Raw genomic sequence first — 19714 nt, forward strand, 5'->3', positions numbered from 1 at the left:
TACTAAGCCCATTCGGAAAGATAAAGTGAAAGGCAACGCAGCGGATTCCAAAATGGCTGACCGCCAAGACTCTTCAGGTTGTGCTAGTCTTGAAGAACTGACAGTGGTGCAGCTAACAGCAGCCATTGTGGTGGCTTTAGAGCAGAAATTCGAGAGCATTAACAATAACGTTACTGCTTTGAAAGAATCTATGAGCGACATCGGGAGATGCATTGATATTGTCGAGGGGTGAAGCTCTTTGGTTAAGGAGAATAATTTGGCGCTCACATCAAAGATCATTACTTTAGAGGCCTCTCTTAAATCTGTGGAAGATAAGATTGAAGACCTTGAGAATAGGGCAAGGCAAAATAACCTTCGATTTATGGGTTTGCCTGAATCTATACCTAACGGAGAACTCTCATCCTTACTTGAAGAGTGGCTGCCACGTGAGTTAAAGCTACCGGATTTAGAAGGCAAACTGCTCATTGAACAGGCCCATAGACTGGGGCCTAAAAGAGTATCGGAAGCCCACCCAAGATTAGTTATTGCTAGACTCTTAAACTGGGCACCTAAAACGGCAGTATTAATGGCCTACAAGAAAGATGGGTATATAAAATATGATCAAAAAATTCTGATATTCCAAGACTTTCGGCGACAGTCTCAGCAAAGCAGTGGATTTTTCCGCAATATGCAGTGATTTGTTTAATAAAAATATCCACTTGTCCTACAGTTTCCTGCCACTCTGAAAGCGTGGAAAGACGGGAAGATATTCTCTTTTGATACGCTGGATAAAGTGTCAATTTCTTCTGGACAAGGCAGCTTTAGATGAGTCAGCAGGACTAAGCGATGAAGGCCTGTGTGGCATGGCACGAAAGTTTTTTTTCTTACTGCGTCATTGCTAACTATGTAAACTCTATCAAATGGATGGCGAATAATCCCAGAATAGTTGCCTACAAGTTTTTTCTTTTTCGTCCTATTTTTGTGTACGAGCCAAGATGGTTTTGGTCTACGCTCCGTGCCTGCTTCTGGTGTCACATGGAGATGTGGATTAGTATCTGTTATCAATATCGTTTTAGGCCTTACGGTATATTTAACTGCGATCTTGTTTATGCATTGTTTGTTTCTCATTTTAGGGATCTGAATGTATCTGAATGTTTCGAGGAGCAGGCTGATCTTATGTTTGTTGCTGGTTGGGGGTGGCACCCAAGCGCACCTTAGTAGATCTCACTCCTTGATATAGGGCTATCATGAGTTTCATGATTGGGGATTGGACAACTTTGCAGGGGGGGGGGTTTATTCACTGCAGAGTTCTGATTTTTCCAGTCTTTGTGAAAGAAAGTCTTACCAGATAAACAGTTTCCGTTGTATCTCTTGGAACATGGGAGGTCTCGGTTCCCCAAATAAGAAACAGAAAATACTGAGTGCGATCCAATGGCACAAAGCACTGTTAGTGGGCATTCAGGAAACTCATTTATCTAATGGGGAGCATACAAAATTTAAAAGAATTTGGGTTGGCCAGTGTTTCTATGCTCCAGCCGTTGGACACAAAGCGGGGGTGGCTATTTTAGTTCATAAAGAGATTGCATTTTAAACTGCTTCAGCAAATATCTGATCCATCGGGTCACTATGTAGTTCTGATGGGAAAAATGTAAGGTAAAGAAATTACTATTTGTAATGTATATGCCCCCAATGCTTATAACCACTCTTTTTTCCAAGGGATAGTAGGTATGTTGGTCTCGGTGGTCACAGGACCAATTGTATTATTGGGATACTTCAACTGTGTTCATGATCCTGTATTTGACAGATCTATTTCTAGCTCACCAGATGGGGGGAGCAAGCTTAAGGGCATACAGTACCTATGTACAGAGCTTAACCTATTAGATATATGGCAGTCGCTCCACCTTACCGAGAGAGATTATACACGTCTCAAGAGCTCACTCCACTATGTCCAGGATTGATTATATACTAGTATCTGATTTTCTTTTCCCTAAAGTTAAACAAGCCAAAACCAGGGCAATCAAAATCTCAGATCACACTTTGATTTGGCTGGACCTCTCTTTCAGTTCAGAGGGTCATCATTACTAAGTTATGGAGGTTTCCAAGCCACTTACTACCCCTAACTAATCAAGCTAGATATTTCAATGGTGGGGGTGGAAGGGAACTAGAACCAAGAGCTAAGAGAAACAGATAAGTATGAGAGAAAAAATGTGTGAAGCTTGCTGGGCAGACTGGATGGGCCGTTTAGTCTTCTTCTGAGGTCATTTCTATGTTTCTATGTTTCTATATAAGTTTTCTTACAGAAAAAGTGGAAGGATTTTGAGCACCACAATTTCATGCATAAAGAGGACCCCTGTCTTTATTGGGAATCCAGAAAGGCATTTATGAGAGGTGAGATCACTTCTTTCATGATAGCTAGGTCCAAGGCCTTACATAAAAATATACTTCACCTGGAGGAACAGTTACAATTGAAAAAAATAAATCTAGCACAGAATACTGCTAGTGCTCAGGAGGAGTATAGAGCAGTGCTTTTCACTTTATATTCCTCGCTACATAGGAAAGCGCAGCACACGATGCAATGTGGAGCTTCACAGGCTATTTCATTTTGGGAATACATTTGCAATCAGATCTCGATATTTTGGGAAGAAGTTGGATGCGAGTTGGGTCAAATGCTGAAGACGCATATTCCAAGAGAGCCCAAAAACTTGTCTTTTATGACTCTTTAGTGGGTCACTGGATGGGATCTCTGAGCACAAGAAGATTTTCCTCTGAAAGGTTCTCCTGGTGGCGATTCAGACGATTTTGGCTGTATGGATTTCTCTGGAGCAGCCGAGGAAAGACCAATGGAAGCTACGAATTTATAAATTGCTGCACTTTGAGTAAATGACTGCGAGAAGCAAGTCAACTGACTCTGTTAATCTATCGATTTGGTGTGGATATTGAGACACACTCTCAGATTCCATGTGAGAATATATTACATGTTCTTAAGAGATATCTTTCCTTGATTAATTCTCTTTGTACTGCATTTGGTTGGGCAATGAGTTGGTTCTACTGCCATCACTTGTGTGGCAGTCAATATTAATCTTTTGTTATCACTATGCTTTCTTTATTGTTTTGTTCCTGACTAATATTTCTGGGGTTGATAGGGTGAGGGTTTTCTTTGGGAAATTGGTGTGTGGGGGGGGGGGAGGGATAGCAGTGGATATCTGGAGATGTTTGTAAATTCCTGCACTGTTCATTCTGTTAAGTGTTGAAAACTGAATAAAGAAATGATTGAAAAAAAAAAACTAATTAGGATTAAAAAATCTCCTGCTCTCCATACCTGGGACCTTTTGATTTCCACTCACTCTAAGATTATTATAGATTGGGGGAGGTATGGCCACACAAACTATCTCCTCTATCTCTTGTTCACACACACAGGAGCCGATGCAGTAAAGTGCGCTCAGCCTAGTATAAAGATTTACGCGCGCTGTGGATGTGCTAGGCTAGCACCTGATGCAATAAGGAGATTGGGTGTGTGTTTTGGATGCGCTAAACAATTGCAAAGCTAATAGTGCTCAACACATGTAAATTCCATGTAGATGAAGCTATAGCTATCACCCCTAATGCAGAAAATCGCTGGGTGCCTAACATGCACTTTTTATTGCGGCAAATTTAACTCCAACCCCGGAGCTGACATTAAATGAATCCGCAAGTCAAGGGCTCAAGAGAAATTTAAAAAATAGTGTCCTATGTGGTTCCTACTTTTATTCTTAAACACCTACTGCTTGCGGTGTTTAAAAATAAAGATATAATGTAACGGCTTGATGAAAAAATAAATTATGGATGCATAATGTATATGCACAATAGACACACTACAGGCTGATTTCATCCCTTGCTATTATGCATATATATTTGGCATCCAGAAATCTACCTGAAGCAGGAGATGTGGCTGTGCGCATGTTAAGAAAATGGGCGCTCAATTCGAGCACCTGTTTTAAAGCATGTCATATTGCTTCAGCCTCATTCTTTCACATGTTCCCTCTCTCATATACATGTCAATGCTCTCACTCACACTCCCTGTCTCTCTCACACACACACAGGCTCTCTCTTCTGCCTATACCACCTACTGGTCAAAAGGAGCAAGTCAGGCTGCTCTAGGGAGGAGAATTAGCCTAGTGGTTAGAGCAGTGGACTATGAACCAGGAGACCAGGGTTAGAGTCCTGCTGACCTTGGGCAAGTCACTTTACCCTCCATTGCCTCAGGTACAAAAACTTAGATTGTAAGCCCTCTGGGGATAGAGAAATACCTACAGTACCTGACTGTAAACCAGTGTGATATCTCGATTGAGATCGAATGTCGGTATATAAAAATAATAAACAAATAAAATCCTCACAGAGAAACTACATACTAGTCAAAATACTGAACCTCTGTTACACATGTGCATCACAGACAGACCCTTACCTAATACAGAATAAGGAACTACAAATTAGAAACAGAAACATTCAGGAAAAACAGAAGTGAGAAACCAGTCTCTGAACTCTGGAATACTGAAGAAAAAGCAAAATACAAATAAATAATAAATACACATTCCCAAAGATGGCAGATTCTAATTGCTGAAAGGCAAATTACATTTTTTTTACATTTGTTATCTGATCTTATTTTTCTAATCGGTTGTTCCCAGTCTCTTTTTTTCCCTTGTCTGTCTTTTCCTTATTCCTTTTTCAAGGTCTCTTTTATTCTGTTTCTTCTCTCTCCTCCTGTCTTCTTTCCTTCCTCCTTACACACACACACACATACAAGACTCTCTCTCTTGTGCGCGTTCTCACACACAAGCTTTCTCTCACACAGGATCCAACTCTTGCATGCTCTTTCTCAACTAGATACAAGCTCCCACTTCAACACACAGGCTCCCACTCTCATATGCACTCTCTCACATGCAGGCTCTTGCTTTCACATGCTCTCTCTCTCTCACACAAGTTCCCATTCCCCCCCCCCCCCACACACATGCAAGCTTTCACATACTCTCATTCACACACAGGCTCCCACTCTCACATGCTGTCACTCACATACAGGCTCCCATTCTCTCCCACAGACACACACACATTCTATCTCACACAGCTTCATATTGCCACACAAACACACAGGCTCTCACATACTCTCTCTCACTTGCAAGCTCCTACTCCCATATATATATACGTATACACACACAGACTCGCATTCTTACATACAGGCCACCATCACACACACACATACACAGGCTCTCACTCCAACATGCTCTCTCTCATATACACATACAGGCTCTCACACCCACATTTCTCTCTCTCTCTCTCTCACACACACACACACACACACACAGGCAGCTCCCATTCACATCCCCCCCCCCCCCCCAAGCAGGCCCAGATTCATACACACACACACCCAGGCAGGTTACCATTCACACATACCCAGGCAGGCTACCATTTATACATACACACACTCACACCAGGCAGGTTCCCATTCACTCACATACACAAAGACAAAACACAGGTAGGCTCCCTATTGGGTCCAGGGCCGCTGGCAGACCTGATCCCATTTGCAACCCAGAAGAGGTGCAGGCCCAGGAGGCCACCAATGGCCAAGAGGAGGAGCAGGCCTGGGAGGTCACTGGCAGCTGAGAATAGAAAGGAATCTGTTCTCCCACTGCTCTTTGTGTGAGTGCCCCATGCACATCTTCTTTCTTCAGCCGCTGGTGGGATGGGATCTGCTGGCAGCCTCCTAGTCCTGCTCCTCTTCTCGGCCAGTGGCAAGATGGGGGTCCGCTGATGGGATGGGGTCTACTGGGAGCCTCCCAGCCCTGCTCTTTTTCTCAGCCACAGGCGAGATGGGGTCCGCCGGCGGCCTTGCAGGTCTCTTCCTCTTCTCGGCCGCCACTCTCCTGGATATGCACACAGTTAGTGGCGCACAGCAAACTTCATTTTAATGTTGGTGATGCCTATGCACCACTGTGCACTATGGACGCTACGCCCATGGCTGTATTCTATTTTCAGTGTCATGCTGTGAAAAAACAGCTGTGTTCTGATATCGTTGTCAGGGTCCTGTTGGGGATGGAGTTGTACTCTGCATTTTAAAGTGGAAGCTGAGACAGAGAAGGTCCAGATAAGAGAGAAATGGGGTTTTAGAATAAACAAGAAATTACCTATCCTGACATGGGTAGTAGCAAACACCACCTGCTTAGTACTACATTCCCAACAGCTGTGGGCATCCAAAGGGAAGCTCTGGAGAAGCCAGTGCAGTGAAGAAAGGAGCCTGTGCAGCAGGGAAGACAACCATCTGCCCTTCATCACAATGGTGCCATGGTCCTGCCAGTCTGCATTGGACAACATGAAAACATGCCTTCAGCCCAACCACCAAAGAACAAGTCAGTGAACTCAGAGCTGGGACTAGAGATGTACGTGTGGGGGGGGGGGGGGGGGGACGGACGGACACTCTGCCCCAGTACTCAGAGATCTGAGCAACCAAGGGCAAACTTGTGGGCACAAAGTGCCACTTATGGTGCCAATCTATAGCAAAGCTGCATATGGCGACATCATAAAGCAAGCACACTCGGAGAGCACAAACCCATTCCCAGTTTTGGGGCCTCTGTACAAACGCACCAGTAGGGCAGTCTACAGGGAGGCCGCAGTACAGGGAATGCCAGGAAATTAACCTTCTCTTCTGGGAAATGGGCAGTCTCTTGTTGTTTTATTTTAAATATGCAAACAGAATAAAACTAAAAAAAAAAAAATCACTTCTGCAATTCGTACAAAGTATATAGACACAATGGTTATCATAATATTCTCAGGAACCACAGGTTTTTACAAATGTCCCTATAAAAAGGCTTTATTTGATCTTGGGGAGTTCCTGAAATGAGAATTTTCTGCAGTGTCCTAGATTTATTCAATTAGATGTTTTTTTTTAATTTAAGAGTGGGTGTGTGTGAGTGTGTATGTGTGTGTAGCTTGCACTGCTGCTATGCCCATTGTGTGGTGGAGCGGTGCGTGTTTGTGAGGTAATCTGGCAATGCTGCAGCCTGCCGCACCTCTTTGCAGGGGCTGTGTTTGTGTATCTGTGTGAACTTTACGCTACACTGCTGCCCATGCTGTGCCTGTTCTGTGGTGAGGGGCAGTGTATGCGTGTGAGGGAAACTTGCACTGCTGCTGCCTGTGTTGTACCTTTTTTTTTTTAGTGGGCAGTGTGTGTGTGTGTGTGTGCGTGCGCACAAAGGAACCCGCACTGACTGGGCTTGTGGCCCTTAATTGGTGGCCTCGGAAAGGAACCCGGGTGCATGTCCCCGGCCAAGAACTGCTGCAACGGTGACTGGACTAAACTAAGTTTGGAAGGAGATGCAAAACAGGCGAGAAAATCCCCAGGTAGCTGCACAGAAGGCTCATGGCGCTAGAACCCAGCCCCAGTTCTGACTGAAATGGAAGAGCAAAACAGCGGGAAGGAAGACAGGAGGAGAAACAGTTCAATTGCTAATCATTGTATTGTTTTCTCATGGGCTGAACATCTTTGCCTTCTTATTTCATCCACCACAGACATCCTCCCCCCCCCCCTCCCCTCCCCAGGGAGCTCCCTACCAGTCGCCATTAACCCCCTTCCTCCTACAAACCCAGTCTACATTTTCAGCTTCATTTGCTCCGTCTGACCCAGTTAAGCGGCTCAGGCAGCACTGCCAGAGCCCAGATCTGGGACAAACGGGGAAACGGAGGGGGAGTGATGTACTCACGTGAATCGCAGCTCATTTTCAGCAGCTGGTCCGGCTCTCTGCAGCAGCTGTTCTCATCTCGGCTTCTGCTCAGCACCTAGCGGAGAAAGGAGCTGGCATTAGATACACAAACGCAACTCATGGCACTGTCCAAAGCCACCTTCTCCCACCTGATGCACCCACTTTGGGTTTAGAACTGCATTAACCCTTGCAGAGATAAATAATTGGACTTCCCATGTTGCTACAAACCACATGGGTATTTTTTTTTTTTTTTTTTAAGGATGTGCAGTCTTTGCAATGGTGTAAGAGATACTACTGATATTTCTTATGTTGTTTCATTTCAACCCCCTGAAATTTCAAGGAGTGAGAGTTGGTTTTGGGTATGGGTGCGCGAGCGTACGATTTAAAATACGCCTACTGCGCGTGTATGCGTGCTCTTAATTTTAATCAGTTACTCGAAAAAAAACCGTATTTTGCATATCTTCCTTAGGACATTCTCGGCTTTAACGTGCACAGGGAATCGCATTTTAAAACGTGCTCGGGTAACGCACATTTCAGTTTTACCAGTTTAGTCCATCAGTTTGCCCAGACCATCTCGAGGTCATCCAGACCCCTCTGGTTCTTCAGCCTGCGCACCCTGCAGCAGGCCCAGACCCCTCATCCAGTCATTTTAGGCCTAAACAGAGATTTATGCAAACTTACACCTCATCAAGAGCAGAAGTAAAGACGCACAGCTAACAGCGAGCCGCGTGCTGCAGCCGCCGGATTTATGCAAATAAATGTTGGCCTCATCTCCATAACTGCCTTTTTCTTTTTTTTTTTAACTTGTATACACACACACACACGCACGTAATTTGTGGCTTTTAAAATATGCTTTGCTCACACGCGACCCATATACTTGCATTTATGGGCCTTTTAAAACGAGCAACACTTTTAAAATTCACCCTTTAGTATAGGAAATTACCAGCACAATGCCATAATATTCCAAAAGCTATGAACATTTACTTAGAACATTGGATTATATAGATTAGAGATGTTTTAAAATAAATAAAGACAAAGGAAGATTGGCGTTGATTACTGCCCAACACAAAATTATCCACAGAGATCTATTTTCTCTGCGGTTAATTTTTTGATGGGAAACAACACGCGTGAGTTTGCAAATCAAACCTACCCACAATGCTGCTCTCTCCACAGTCCAGGAATATCTTCAGAGTGCGTAGTTAAAAGTAAGCACAGTGTTCAACACCATACTTTATTTCTGGGCAACGTTCAAAGCCATGAGTAAAATGAATTTGCTGCTTCGGGAGTTATCTGTCTAGCATTAATATTCTTAACAGCCATGCCAACACACAGCGCCACAGGCAGGGTGACACTGTACCACTATACACACACACACAAACTAAAAGAAGATATTCTACTGGATGGCACTATATGGCCATGCTGGCACAGGATCTGTTACAGGTATAAGAGAGACCCACAAAAAGCAGCACTACATGCACAAACTGAGGCTGTGCTAATGGCTAGCCCTATGCATAAACACGCTGGCAGAGGATGCAATACTGATAGATGCTTTTTATGACCAGATGTACTGCTATCTAGAATGCATGCCATTTGTGTGCAGGGCTTAATTTGTAGACAAAAAGGAAGTGGAACTGTGGAGAGGAGGGAGGGGGGGAGTGGGGGGTAGGATGTGACCTGTGTGGCAGGGAGGGGGCCAGGACCGGGTGTGAACTCTCTCACATACACATATATATGTGAACATATTCATCATATCCTTCCTCTTCCTTATCCCTGTGATCCTTCATCGCCAACACCCCCACCAGAGCTCAGTCCCCAGCCATTCTTCTTTGCACATCAATGCTCAGCAAACACTGGTGGGTGAAGGGCAATTGGGGGCTGTGGATGTAGGATCACTGAGGTAAGGAGGAGGAGTTGTCATCTAGAGTGGATGGGGCTCTTTCTCTCTAGCCTCCTCTTCCCCCTCCTCTCTGTCCTGGTGATCGTGGTTCTCAATACCAAGCTCCCTCACCCCCCCATTATTTCTCCAGTGGTTCTCATATACCCACAGTGGTCATAGAGCCCCCCCCCCCCTATCATCCCTGATGGTCACTCCTCCAATGTACACTTCCTGGATGTTACATTCCAGCCAGCTGCAGGAAGGTCCCATGACCGGCCACACCTATCCTTAACTCTGCCGAGGCCTAGGATGCTGCCAGAAAGTCTCGTTGCCATGGGCGCCACTGTCTTGCACCAGACCCACTGCACTCAGCCTTCCCCTAGGTGCGCACATGCGCGTTGGAGGCCCCACAACGGGAAAGTCAGGCCAGCGGGCTATTTAAACCCCAGCCACGCTCCAGTCCGGTGCCTCACAATGGGTTTCCTGCACTGCAGTGCGTGTTCCCTCAGCGTTTCATCTCGTCCTTGCCTTGCCTGCCTCGTCTCTCCAGTCCTGCTTCATCTCTTCAGCTCAGCCGTACCTGCTCCAGCTCACCCCTTCCCCTCTTCTTCCCTGCAGACTGCCTGAAAGTGGAACTGCAGAAGAACACCACCACTGCTCTGCATGTTAATTCTGAAAAGAAGTGCTGGAACTGCGTTCCAGACCGTTCCCCCTTCCTGAAGGCAAAGCCAACTGCTAATAAAAGTCAGAAACGTTAGCAATAAGATAGCAAAACCCTTGGGACTGGAAGATTTCACCTGACTGCTGAAGCATAGGGCCTCAGAATCCAAACTCATGGAAAAACACAAGAAGGGTAGTATACTGGGTGTTGTGGGCTGTGATCTATTAGTATAAGAACATAAGAACATGCCATACTGGGTCAGACCAAGGGTCCATCAAGCCCAGCATCCTGTTTCCAACAGTGGCCAATCCAGGCCATAAGAACCTGGCAAGTACCCAAAAACTAAGTCTATTCCATGCTACTGTTGCTAGTAATAGCAGTGGCTATTTTCTAAGTCAACTTAATTAATAGCAGGTAATGGACTTCTCGTCCAAGAACTTATCCAATCCTTTTTTAAACACAGCTATACTAACTGCACTAACCATATTTTCTGGCAACAAATTCCAGAGTTTAATTGTGCGTTGAGTGAAAAAGAACTTTCTCCGAATAGTTTTAAATGTGCCCCATGCTAACTTCATGGAGTGCCCCCTAGTCTTTCTATTATCCGAAAGAGTAAAAAACCGATTCACATCTACCCGTTCTAGACCTCTCATGATTTTAAACACCTCTATCATATCCCCCCTTGGCCATCTTTTCTCCAAGCTGAAAAGTCTTAACCTCTTTAGTCTTTCCTCATAGGGGAGCTGTTCCATTCCCTTTATCATTTTGTTCGCCCTTCTCTGTACCTTCTCCATCGCAATTATATTATAATAGAGTGGCTATTCCCTAAGTAAACCTGATGTCCAGGGTTGGTGTCAGGGTATGAGGCGCCCTAGGCAGACCATACACACTCTCTTCTCTCTCTCTCCCGAGTGACGGCGTTCCAGTCATCAGCCCTGCCCCAAATGACGCTGCTGTGTCTAATACAATGCGTGGGCTCGCCGTTGCTCCGCCTCCTTCCGTCTCTGTGGCCAATGATCGTTCAGATAGCGCCGTCAGCTGTTTCACCTCCACAGCCCTGTGCCTCCGCCCCTATACTTCTGGTGCTCTAGTCGGCTGCCTATCTGCCTAATGCTTCCACCGGCCCTGTACTATTTGAAAAGGTAAATAACTTTTCCATATTAACTTGTTACACACCATTCATGATTTTATAAACCTTGATCATATCCCCTCTCAATTGTCTTTTCTCCAAGCTAACAGCCCTTATACCTGCTTAGCCTTTCTTCATCTAAAGCAGTTATTTTCTTTTAACTGCCTGCACCTTTTTTAGTTCAGCACACAATAGCGAAGCACAGATCTGAACAAACACATTATGATGTTCTCCGGTTCATTTTCTATTCCTTTCCAAATAATACCTAATGTTCATTCGTTTTTGACCACTGCTGCACACCGAACTGAGGATTTCAATATATTGTTTACAATCAGGCCAATGCAGCACGGACACGTTAAAAAAAAAAAAAAAAAAAAAAAGCGCGTCCATTTCAGGACCCGTTCTCAGAACGTGCACACAGCCCCCTCTCCTGGGCACGCGATACACAATGCAAATGAGGGGGGGGGGTGTTTCGCGCTAAAAGTAGGCGCTAGGGACAAATTACGTACTCCTAGCGGCTCCTTGGCCCAGGAGAGGTGGCTGTCAGCGGGTTTGGAAACTGGACGCTCAATTTTTGGAGCGCCTGTTTCCCCTAACTGGTGCATAGCGCCACGGGTTAGGAAAATGGACGCTCCTCAAATTCAGCAACCGTTTATCTAAACTGATGGGAGGAAACAGAATAGAAACAAATTATTTATTTTTCCCGCTATGGAAAAAGGGATGTAAAGGGTGCTCAGGGAGGGTGAGGCCATAGTTGAAAAAATAAATAATTTGCTTCAGTCTATAATCTGGTTTCCTCCCAGATAAAGGCCCTTTAAAAATTGCCTCTGGCCCTCAGTGGGGAAAAATAGCTAGGGCAAGCCCAGAAAAGCAAGTGCAGGGATTTCGTTTTCAAATCCGTGTGCCTGCTTTTCACCAATTTAACCCACATACTTTGCACCTGTAAAGTACACAAGTTATGGGCCCACTGGGGAATTTTCCCTTTGAAAATCAGCTTGCAGATCCGTGGGTACCCGGGGGTTTGCACTGAAAATTTATACAAACTTCTAAACTGCTGACTCCCTCGCTGGATGCTTGTTCTTCATGAATTTCAAAAAGGGTTATATTTTGCCTCTTTGGCAAGTCGCTCCTCAAATTCTCTCTTGGTTAATTAACGTTTTACATCTAATTTTCCAGTGCTAATTTTTTCCTCATTAAGTCCTACTTTTTTTTTTGTGTTTTTTTTTTAAAGGATGCCTTTTGGGCTTTATTTTTAAATCTTTTTATTGAAGTTTTAATAAAGCAACAATTAAATAAAACAGAATACAGGAGAGTACATGTAATGTATGCTAATACATTCACTTTGTAGGTATAGATTACAGAACTATATTATTAAGCAAGGTATTCTGAGGTTTCCAAATAAGATACACTTTTTTTTTTTTTGGGCAGTTTCAATGCAACTGCAATCTCATATTTATGTACCATAAATGTGGTGTTTCACCTAAAAGCACTACTTAGAAGACTACTATTTTTCCAATTGCCTAAGTACCATCTGCAGGGCACATGCAATAAGGATTTCTAATAATTGCTTGTGAGCACGTTATTTATGATGGAAAATCGCAAAATGATTAATTTGTAAAAAATGGGAACTGGAATAGAGAAAATCTGTCTGGTATAATCCCTCACTTGAAGCTAAAAGGGTTGTATCTTGACATAATCATGTAGCATATGTTGCAGAGTACCTACAGCTAAATCGCAATACCAATAGATATTGGAGTCAAGCAATCCCGCTCTATTTAGCCTTACTGGAGTCCAAGGGACCCGGTGGTGTAAAAAATATAAGGTCTGAGTTAAACTAGCTGAACGTGAAAGTTTCATTAATCGTGTCCAATATTTTTGCCAATTAAAATGATTGTAAATAAGTGATAATTCCTTTTCCCTAGTCTTGCCTAAACCAGTACACTTTGAAGCAGATTGTTCACACGAAGCTAGATTTTAAAAGGCCCATGGTCGCGGCTATTTTATAACATACGCGATGCGATTCCTGTGGGCAGGTGGCCTCCTCCACGTGCAAGGGGTTGGGATTTTAAAAGAATCGCACGGCAATACGATCTGGCCTTTGCCCAGTTCCCTAAAACCCTACCTAGCCTTCCTACCTTTTCCCCTCTCCTCCCCAACCCCTACCCCCTACCTACCTAGCTAATGGCCACTGTCCTGGCTGGCCCCGCCCCTCCCCAACCATGCCCCTCCAGCCTGCACCTTTCAAACAGGCTGGCACTTTTGCACGTACCGGGGGATACAAGCGTGGCCAAGCCATTTTAAAAATACACTCAGTGCGCACATGGCCCGGCCACGCGCGTACATACACTTTGAAAATTTACCGTTAAGGAATATATAAAATTGTGATGCTAGATGCCCATTGATACTAAATTTGAGACACAATGAATATAATTCTGGGCATTCAGAAAACGTGGCAAGATCAGAGATGGCGTTTTTATACATTGATATAGTTGTACCCATCTGTATGCCTGAGGCAGAGTTAATTGCTATTTTTTGTTCTAGTTCCTTAAAGGTTTGTGTACGGTTGCCATCTGTTGGAGTTGCCAAATTCCCCTCACTTGCCATTCTTTCCGGTTGATAGTCTTTTTATGAATAAGTAAACATGGATTTGACCAAACTGGAGAGTGCTTGCTAAAATTCCTTTGAGTATTTACCGTAAAACTGGACAGGTAGCATTCAAAGTCGGAAATTGTTTTGACAATTTGAGGTGCTTTTAAACCATGTATTAAAGTTTGGTGGCACCATTGCCACTATAGACCTTTTTCATGCTTACCAATTTGGTATATAATGCAAGTCCTTTGAGTCTAAAAGCCATTAGGCCCCTTAGCAAAGAAGAAATGATTGGTGATATTTTTTTAAAAATCAGCATATCCTACCCCTCCCAGTTCTTTTTTTTTTGTTTCAATTTTCATAAAGCAATACATGGTGGCTTATCTTCCATAAAAATGAAGTCAATATTTTATCCATTGTAATGGAAAATGTTTTAGGTAAGAGAGAGGGAGACATACTTACAAGGTAATTTATTTGTGAAGTTAGCACCATTTTGATGGCTTCTAACCTTTCCCACCAGGACAGGTATAGTGGAGACCATCTCTGAGATGTTTCTTTCAAAATATTTGTAATTGTTAACATGAGAGTTTCCAATACAGATTCCAAATCTGGCTTAAATAATACACCTAAGTATGTAACGCCCCCAGGACATCATTTGAAATCAAAATTGGAAAGGGATGATTGAGTGCATTCAATGGCATTAGCTCAGTTTTGTCCCAATTTACTTTAAAACCCGAAAAGGCTGAGAATTTTCCCATTATTTCTAACAGGACAATAAAAGGGTTATTGGGATGGGTTATAAATAGCAAAACATCAGCAGCAATCTTATAACCTCGTCCATCAAGAAAAATTCCACTAACATATTCATTCCGTCTAATTGAGATAAGGAAAGGCTCAAGAGTTAGGAAGAAGAGGAGAGGAGACAGCATATACTAATACATTCAATGTGTAGGTATAGATCACATCCTTGCCTTGTGCCGCTTCTTACGTCGAAACTCTCTGAAAGCTTGTTATTGATTAGAATTCTTGAGTGCGGATTACTATAAAGTACCTTTACATATTTGATAAACGTCTTCCCTAAACCATACCTCGATAGTACTTTAAACATACAGTCCCATTCCACTCTGTCAAAAGCTTTTTCCGCATCAATAGATAAAGCTGCTATCAGAACATTGCTAGTTTTTTCTATAGTGATAATGTTATAAAATAAGCGAGAACTATCATTAATTTGTCTTCCTTTCGTAGCTTTGTTCGAGCACCCTTTAGCCATACTGGCAAACGTCTGGTCAGTGGCAGCTCTAGGCAATCTGCTGCCTGAGGCGATGGAAGAGATGGCACCTCCCCACCCCCAAGACACTGTGCAGGTCAATTCACTCAAGAGGGGTCCCCCTTGGCGATTTGAAATCCCTGGGGAGGGGGAGGCAGGGGTCAGGATTCCCAGAGGAATGACAGATGGCATCAGTGATAATATTTCCAGGAAGCTGGCAACTCTGCCACTCCCAAGAACCTCATCACTTTGCCTCTCGCCCTTCCCCGGCATCTGTCCCCTGGGGAAGTGGAAGTAACGGTGGGGGAGGACTGTGTGTGGCAAACTCTCTCTCACTCACAGTCTTGCACCCCTCTCTTCCTTTCTCCATCTTTTCTTCACTCCAACCCCCTTCCTTCTCACACACTCATTCCCCTTCCCTTTCATTCACCCCTTTTGTTCCTCTCCTCGCACTTCCTCCCCTTCTCTTTTCCTGTTACATAATCTTCCTCCTCTTCCCTTTCACTCGCCCTTCCCTTCCTGGTGTTCTCCTCCTCCTACTAGCAACTGATTGCGCAACCGCTCGAGATCTTCTTCCGATTCGTGGGGGGAGTGGGAAGTCCACTGGCATGGCATCATACTGCACCATACCGTGGGTCTCTCTCTCTCTCATCTTGCCAGTGGGATGTGGAAACCCTCCAACATGTCCTCAAACTGCATCCTGTGCTGGCTTCTCTCCCTGTCTGGCTGGAAAATGAGGTGATCACCGCAAGGGTGTTTTGAGGGGCAACTGCTGCAGCCCCAAAGTTTTGCCACCTGAGGCGACCACCTCGCCCTGCCTAACGATAGAACCACCCCCAGATCTGTGTATTTTGACCTTTAACAACTTGTGCAATTCATTCAGGAATAGGCTTCCAAGATGGCAGTTTAAAACAATCTGCACACTTCAAATCAGACTTTTAACACTTGCAACTGCTCCTTTTAGTTTTCATCTAATTTCCTCATTTTATCATAGCCTGCCTTTTTAGGATGTGATTTTTCAAAAAGATTCACATGCAAAAAATATGGTTTTATGTGCACAAATGGGAAAATTGTCTGGGGGATGTATGTGTGAAAGGTCTTTCAGCAACATATGCCATGCATATTGTCACACATACTAGAGGCAGGCAATCCAGGAAGCAGAGTTAAGGCAGGGATTCCATTTACGGGCACATTTGATTTTCAAAAGTATGCACGTAAATCTCCTTGCGCACATTTACATTTGCTAACGTGTGCATGCATGCAGCACTCTGTTTCACATGTGCTGGCAAACTTTCAAAGCAGGCTAGTGTGTATAAGTATTTTGAAAATTTGGGCTAAAGTCTGTGTGTACTTTGAACATGCAGACTTTATCCCTACATGGGCCGCTGAAAACTACACTGAGATTTAAAATATTATTGGATTAGTTTTAGTACATTCTCCCCAGTTTTATATCAATTGTGTTAGGCTCACTACTGTCAAAGAGCTGCATCACCATTAACTCTTGCACCAGATGCTTGCATTCCACTAGATCTAAAGTAGCCCCTCACTGCTCCATGACGCAGTCATTTACGACATCTAGAAACTTAACTTTTCTGTCCTATCTTGATGAGACAATCACCCAATCAATACTGCAGCAATTGAAATCATCCATTATTAGTGGCCTGTCTGTTTCACCATCCTGGTCAGGTAAATGGTAATAATCTCCCACTGCTCTACTCTTCACCATCACACATGGAACGTCTATGCAAAGAAATTCTAGAGTTGTTCATTTCCTGCAGAACTTGCATCCTACACTCTGTGCCAGCCTTAATGTACAGTTTCACCCTACCATTAGATTTATCCGCTCTGTCATTTTCATCTATTTTGTGCCATGTTGTCATAGTGTCTCACTAGTAGTTATCCTCTTTGCACCAGTTCTCCAACACATATATTCTAGTGCCGATCTAAAGTCTATAAGACTTCTGACACTTGTATATAAGACACCTACATGCATTCTTATTCCTTATCCATCTGATTCAGATAATTTGGAACCATTCATATTTGTCTGCTCCAGAGTTAAAAATGTTTTGTTTTGTTTTTTCTACATCCTCTCTATCAGGATACTTCAATGACCCTATTGTAACAGCATCCTCTGAAGATATGTCATTGCAAACCATGAGCTTCTGAGCAACTGCCAGCTTTCACCCTGTTTTGTTTTGGTTTTTTTCCTTATTGTTGGTGCCAGCTCAAGAATGTGCTGGCTGCACCCTTCACAGCTTTGCACAACTTCTTTAGGTCACAGGATGTGCTGAAAGGCAGGAAGGTGAGCAGATGTAGCAAGGAGTGGGCAGGCAATTATAACAGACTCCTTTAACTTCAGTAGCGGGCAAAATTATGTAAATGATGATGATAAACAAAAAGAATGCAGCACCTTGAAGCAGGAAGATTGCAGGGACAACAGGAAACAGGGTTTCACAAAGGGAAGACTCCTTCGGACAAATGAGTTCTACAACAAGGTGGCAAAAGGAAAAATCCATGGCAAGGTGACAGGTGGCTGTGCTCCTGCCCTTCTGCCATCCCCCATGTAGGGCACTATACGTCAGCACGGGGGGGGGGGGGGGGAGAGAGGTTAACTTGGGGTGGAACAAGGAATGCGAGGCAAATCTCTGCTACAGATCAGGCAAACAGTGCAGCTTAAATTTCAGATATCTTGCGGAGCCTATTGATAGGAAATTCACCTGGTCAAATCCAACCATCTGGTCTCCGGAGAATGCAGACCTCCTCGGATCTTCCCCTGTGCAGCTAAGCAGCATTACTTCTTCCAGGCTCCACGGAAAGTGTGGCTGGGCCTCCGTCAACAGTGACCAAGCCCTGCCAGAGCTGGAGGATTAGCTTGCCGGGTCGTCATGGATGGGACTCTTCCTCCATCTACTACTGCCAGCGGCTCGTGCAGTGGCCCAGGCTCTAAACCAGTTTTTCATGCGATCGGGGATGGGACCCGAGCTACTAACCTGGGACAATCGCGCTCACACCAAAAAAGAATTGCAAGCAGGGGCTAAAGCAAGTTGGCCAACATAAAGGCAAATCTGGCATTCCTCATATACTGGGGGTTAAGAGAGGAAGCCAGTAAGCATCCAAGGCTGTGGAGAGCACCTGTCAGAAGCAGAGGAATTCCTGATAGCAGCAAGAGGGAGAACATGACAGCATAGTAAGCAACCAGATGTGCCGTTGGAGGGGAGGCCTCACTTTGTCTCCGAGCAGCGGAATGGCAGCTCTGGCTAGGAGGTAGGGAGAGCTGAGCCAGGAAGGAGGTGGGAAAATCCAAACCTGCTCCTTAGAAAATGCCTTAAATGTGGCTGACAGAAGCAAGAAGGGAAGGCTTCTTCGGCATGTGATGGCCAGGGATCAAGCACTGCAGAGCCGTCAGGATGTCAGGAAGAGGAGAGATGGCAGGTGGCCTGGGGGGCGGGGGTCTATAGCCCACAACAGACAATGTATATCACAGATCCAACACCTAATCTGATACACCTCATGGGCCCTTCACAACTTGGAAGGGAGAGCTAAGGGTCATGAATGGTCCTAGTGACCCAAGGTCATTTCTACAGCTGTGCACCTGGCCACTAGCAGCATGGCTCCCTGCATTGCTTTGAGCATATTGTTGTTAAAGCAGTATTGGAATACAAGCTGGAAGGAGGGAAGAAAGTCCTCCCGCCAGTTCATCTGGGAGCACAAGAGGTGAGGGCATGGAGAGCTAGCACTTTTTAGATGGGGAGAGGTAGGCCGGATTCTGTCAGCAGGATTGGTTCTCCCCCCCCCCCCCCCCCCCAATTACAGACCTGTGCATCAGGCATGAGAGACTTTTAGGTGCGCCTCTCAGCCTCCTACAACATTTTCTTGATGAAGGCAGGACGGTGCACCTCTTGGCCTGCTCCATCTTTTCTGGGAGGGAGGGGGATTGGGGCATCTCTCAGTTCTGCTACAGCTGTTGTTTTGGCAGAAAGGAAGAATGGGGAAGGGGTTGGGATTTCTGGACACACTTTCATATCGGGAGGGAGGTTAACGGGACAGATTTGCGTCTGTTTTTGTTGCATCTAGATTTGGCTGGCCAAGGTAGACGGTTAGCATTAAAACATTGGTGCTAGCCACCTTTCTCTCCCCACCTAACTCTGAACCCCAGGCCCATCCAGATTTTGAGTGACTACACTTAGATGCTTACTGAAACAGGTCAATAAGTTTAACCACTCAGACTGACAACTTTTCAAAGATTGTACTACAAAGCTTAGTGGTAAGAATATTTGTTGGGAGGGCAGCTAGGTGTTAGATTTACTATGATATACTCAGCTGTCTTCCTCTTCTGTACCAGGGTGGTTGACAGATGGGAATTATTCTTAACAGAATGGACCTAAATAACTGAACTGATTGCCTGGGCTAATTGGTCTTTATCTACCATGCTGCATTATGTAATAATAATGTGATTTATACAGTATTTTCATTCACAAACTGAAAC

At 44.5% G+C, this 19714-nt stretch overlaps 1 protein-coding gene across 1 annotated transcript in view; it reads right to left on the minus strand.

Moving 5' to 3' along the window:
* The window catches only part of ST3GAL4 (ST3 beta-galactoside alpha-2,3-sialyltransferase 4), a 252299-nt gene that overhangs the window by 37105 nt on the left and 195480 nt on the right, over nt 1-19714 (minus strand). Inside the window, exon 2 of the mRNA XM_029572370.1 lies at nt 7707-7782. Coding sequence (XP_029428230.1) covers nt 7707-7722 — 16 coding nt within the window. The 5' untranslated portion in view covers nt 7723-7782. The remainder of the gene's footprint in view (nt 1-7706; nt 7783-19714) is intronic.

This window comes from Rhinatrema bivittatum, chromosome 12 (genome assembly GCF_901001135.1).
Source record: "Rhinatrema bivittatum chromosome 12, aRhiBiv1.1, whole genome shotgun sequence".
In the NCBI taxonomy this organism is placed as follows: domain Eukaryota; kingdom Metazoa; phylum Chordata; class Amphibia; order Gymnophiona; family Rhinatrematidae; genus Rhinatrema; species Rhinatrema bivittatum.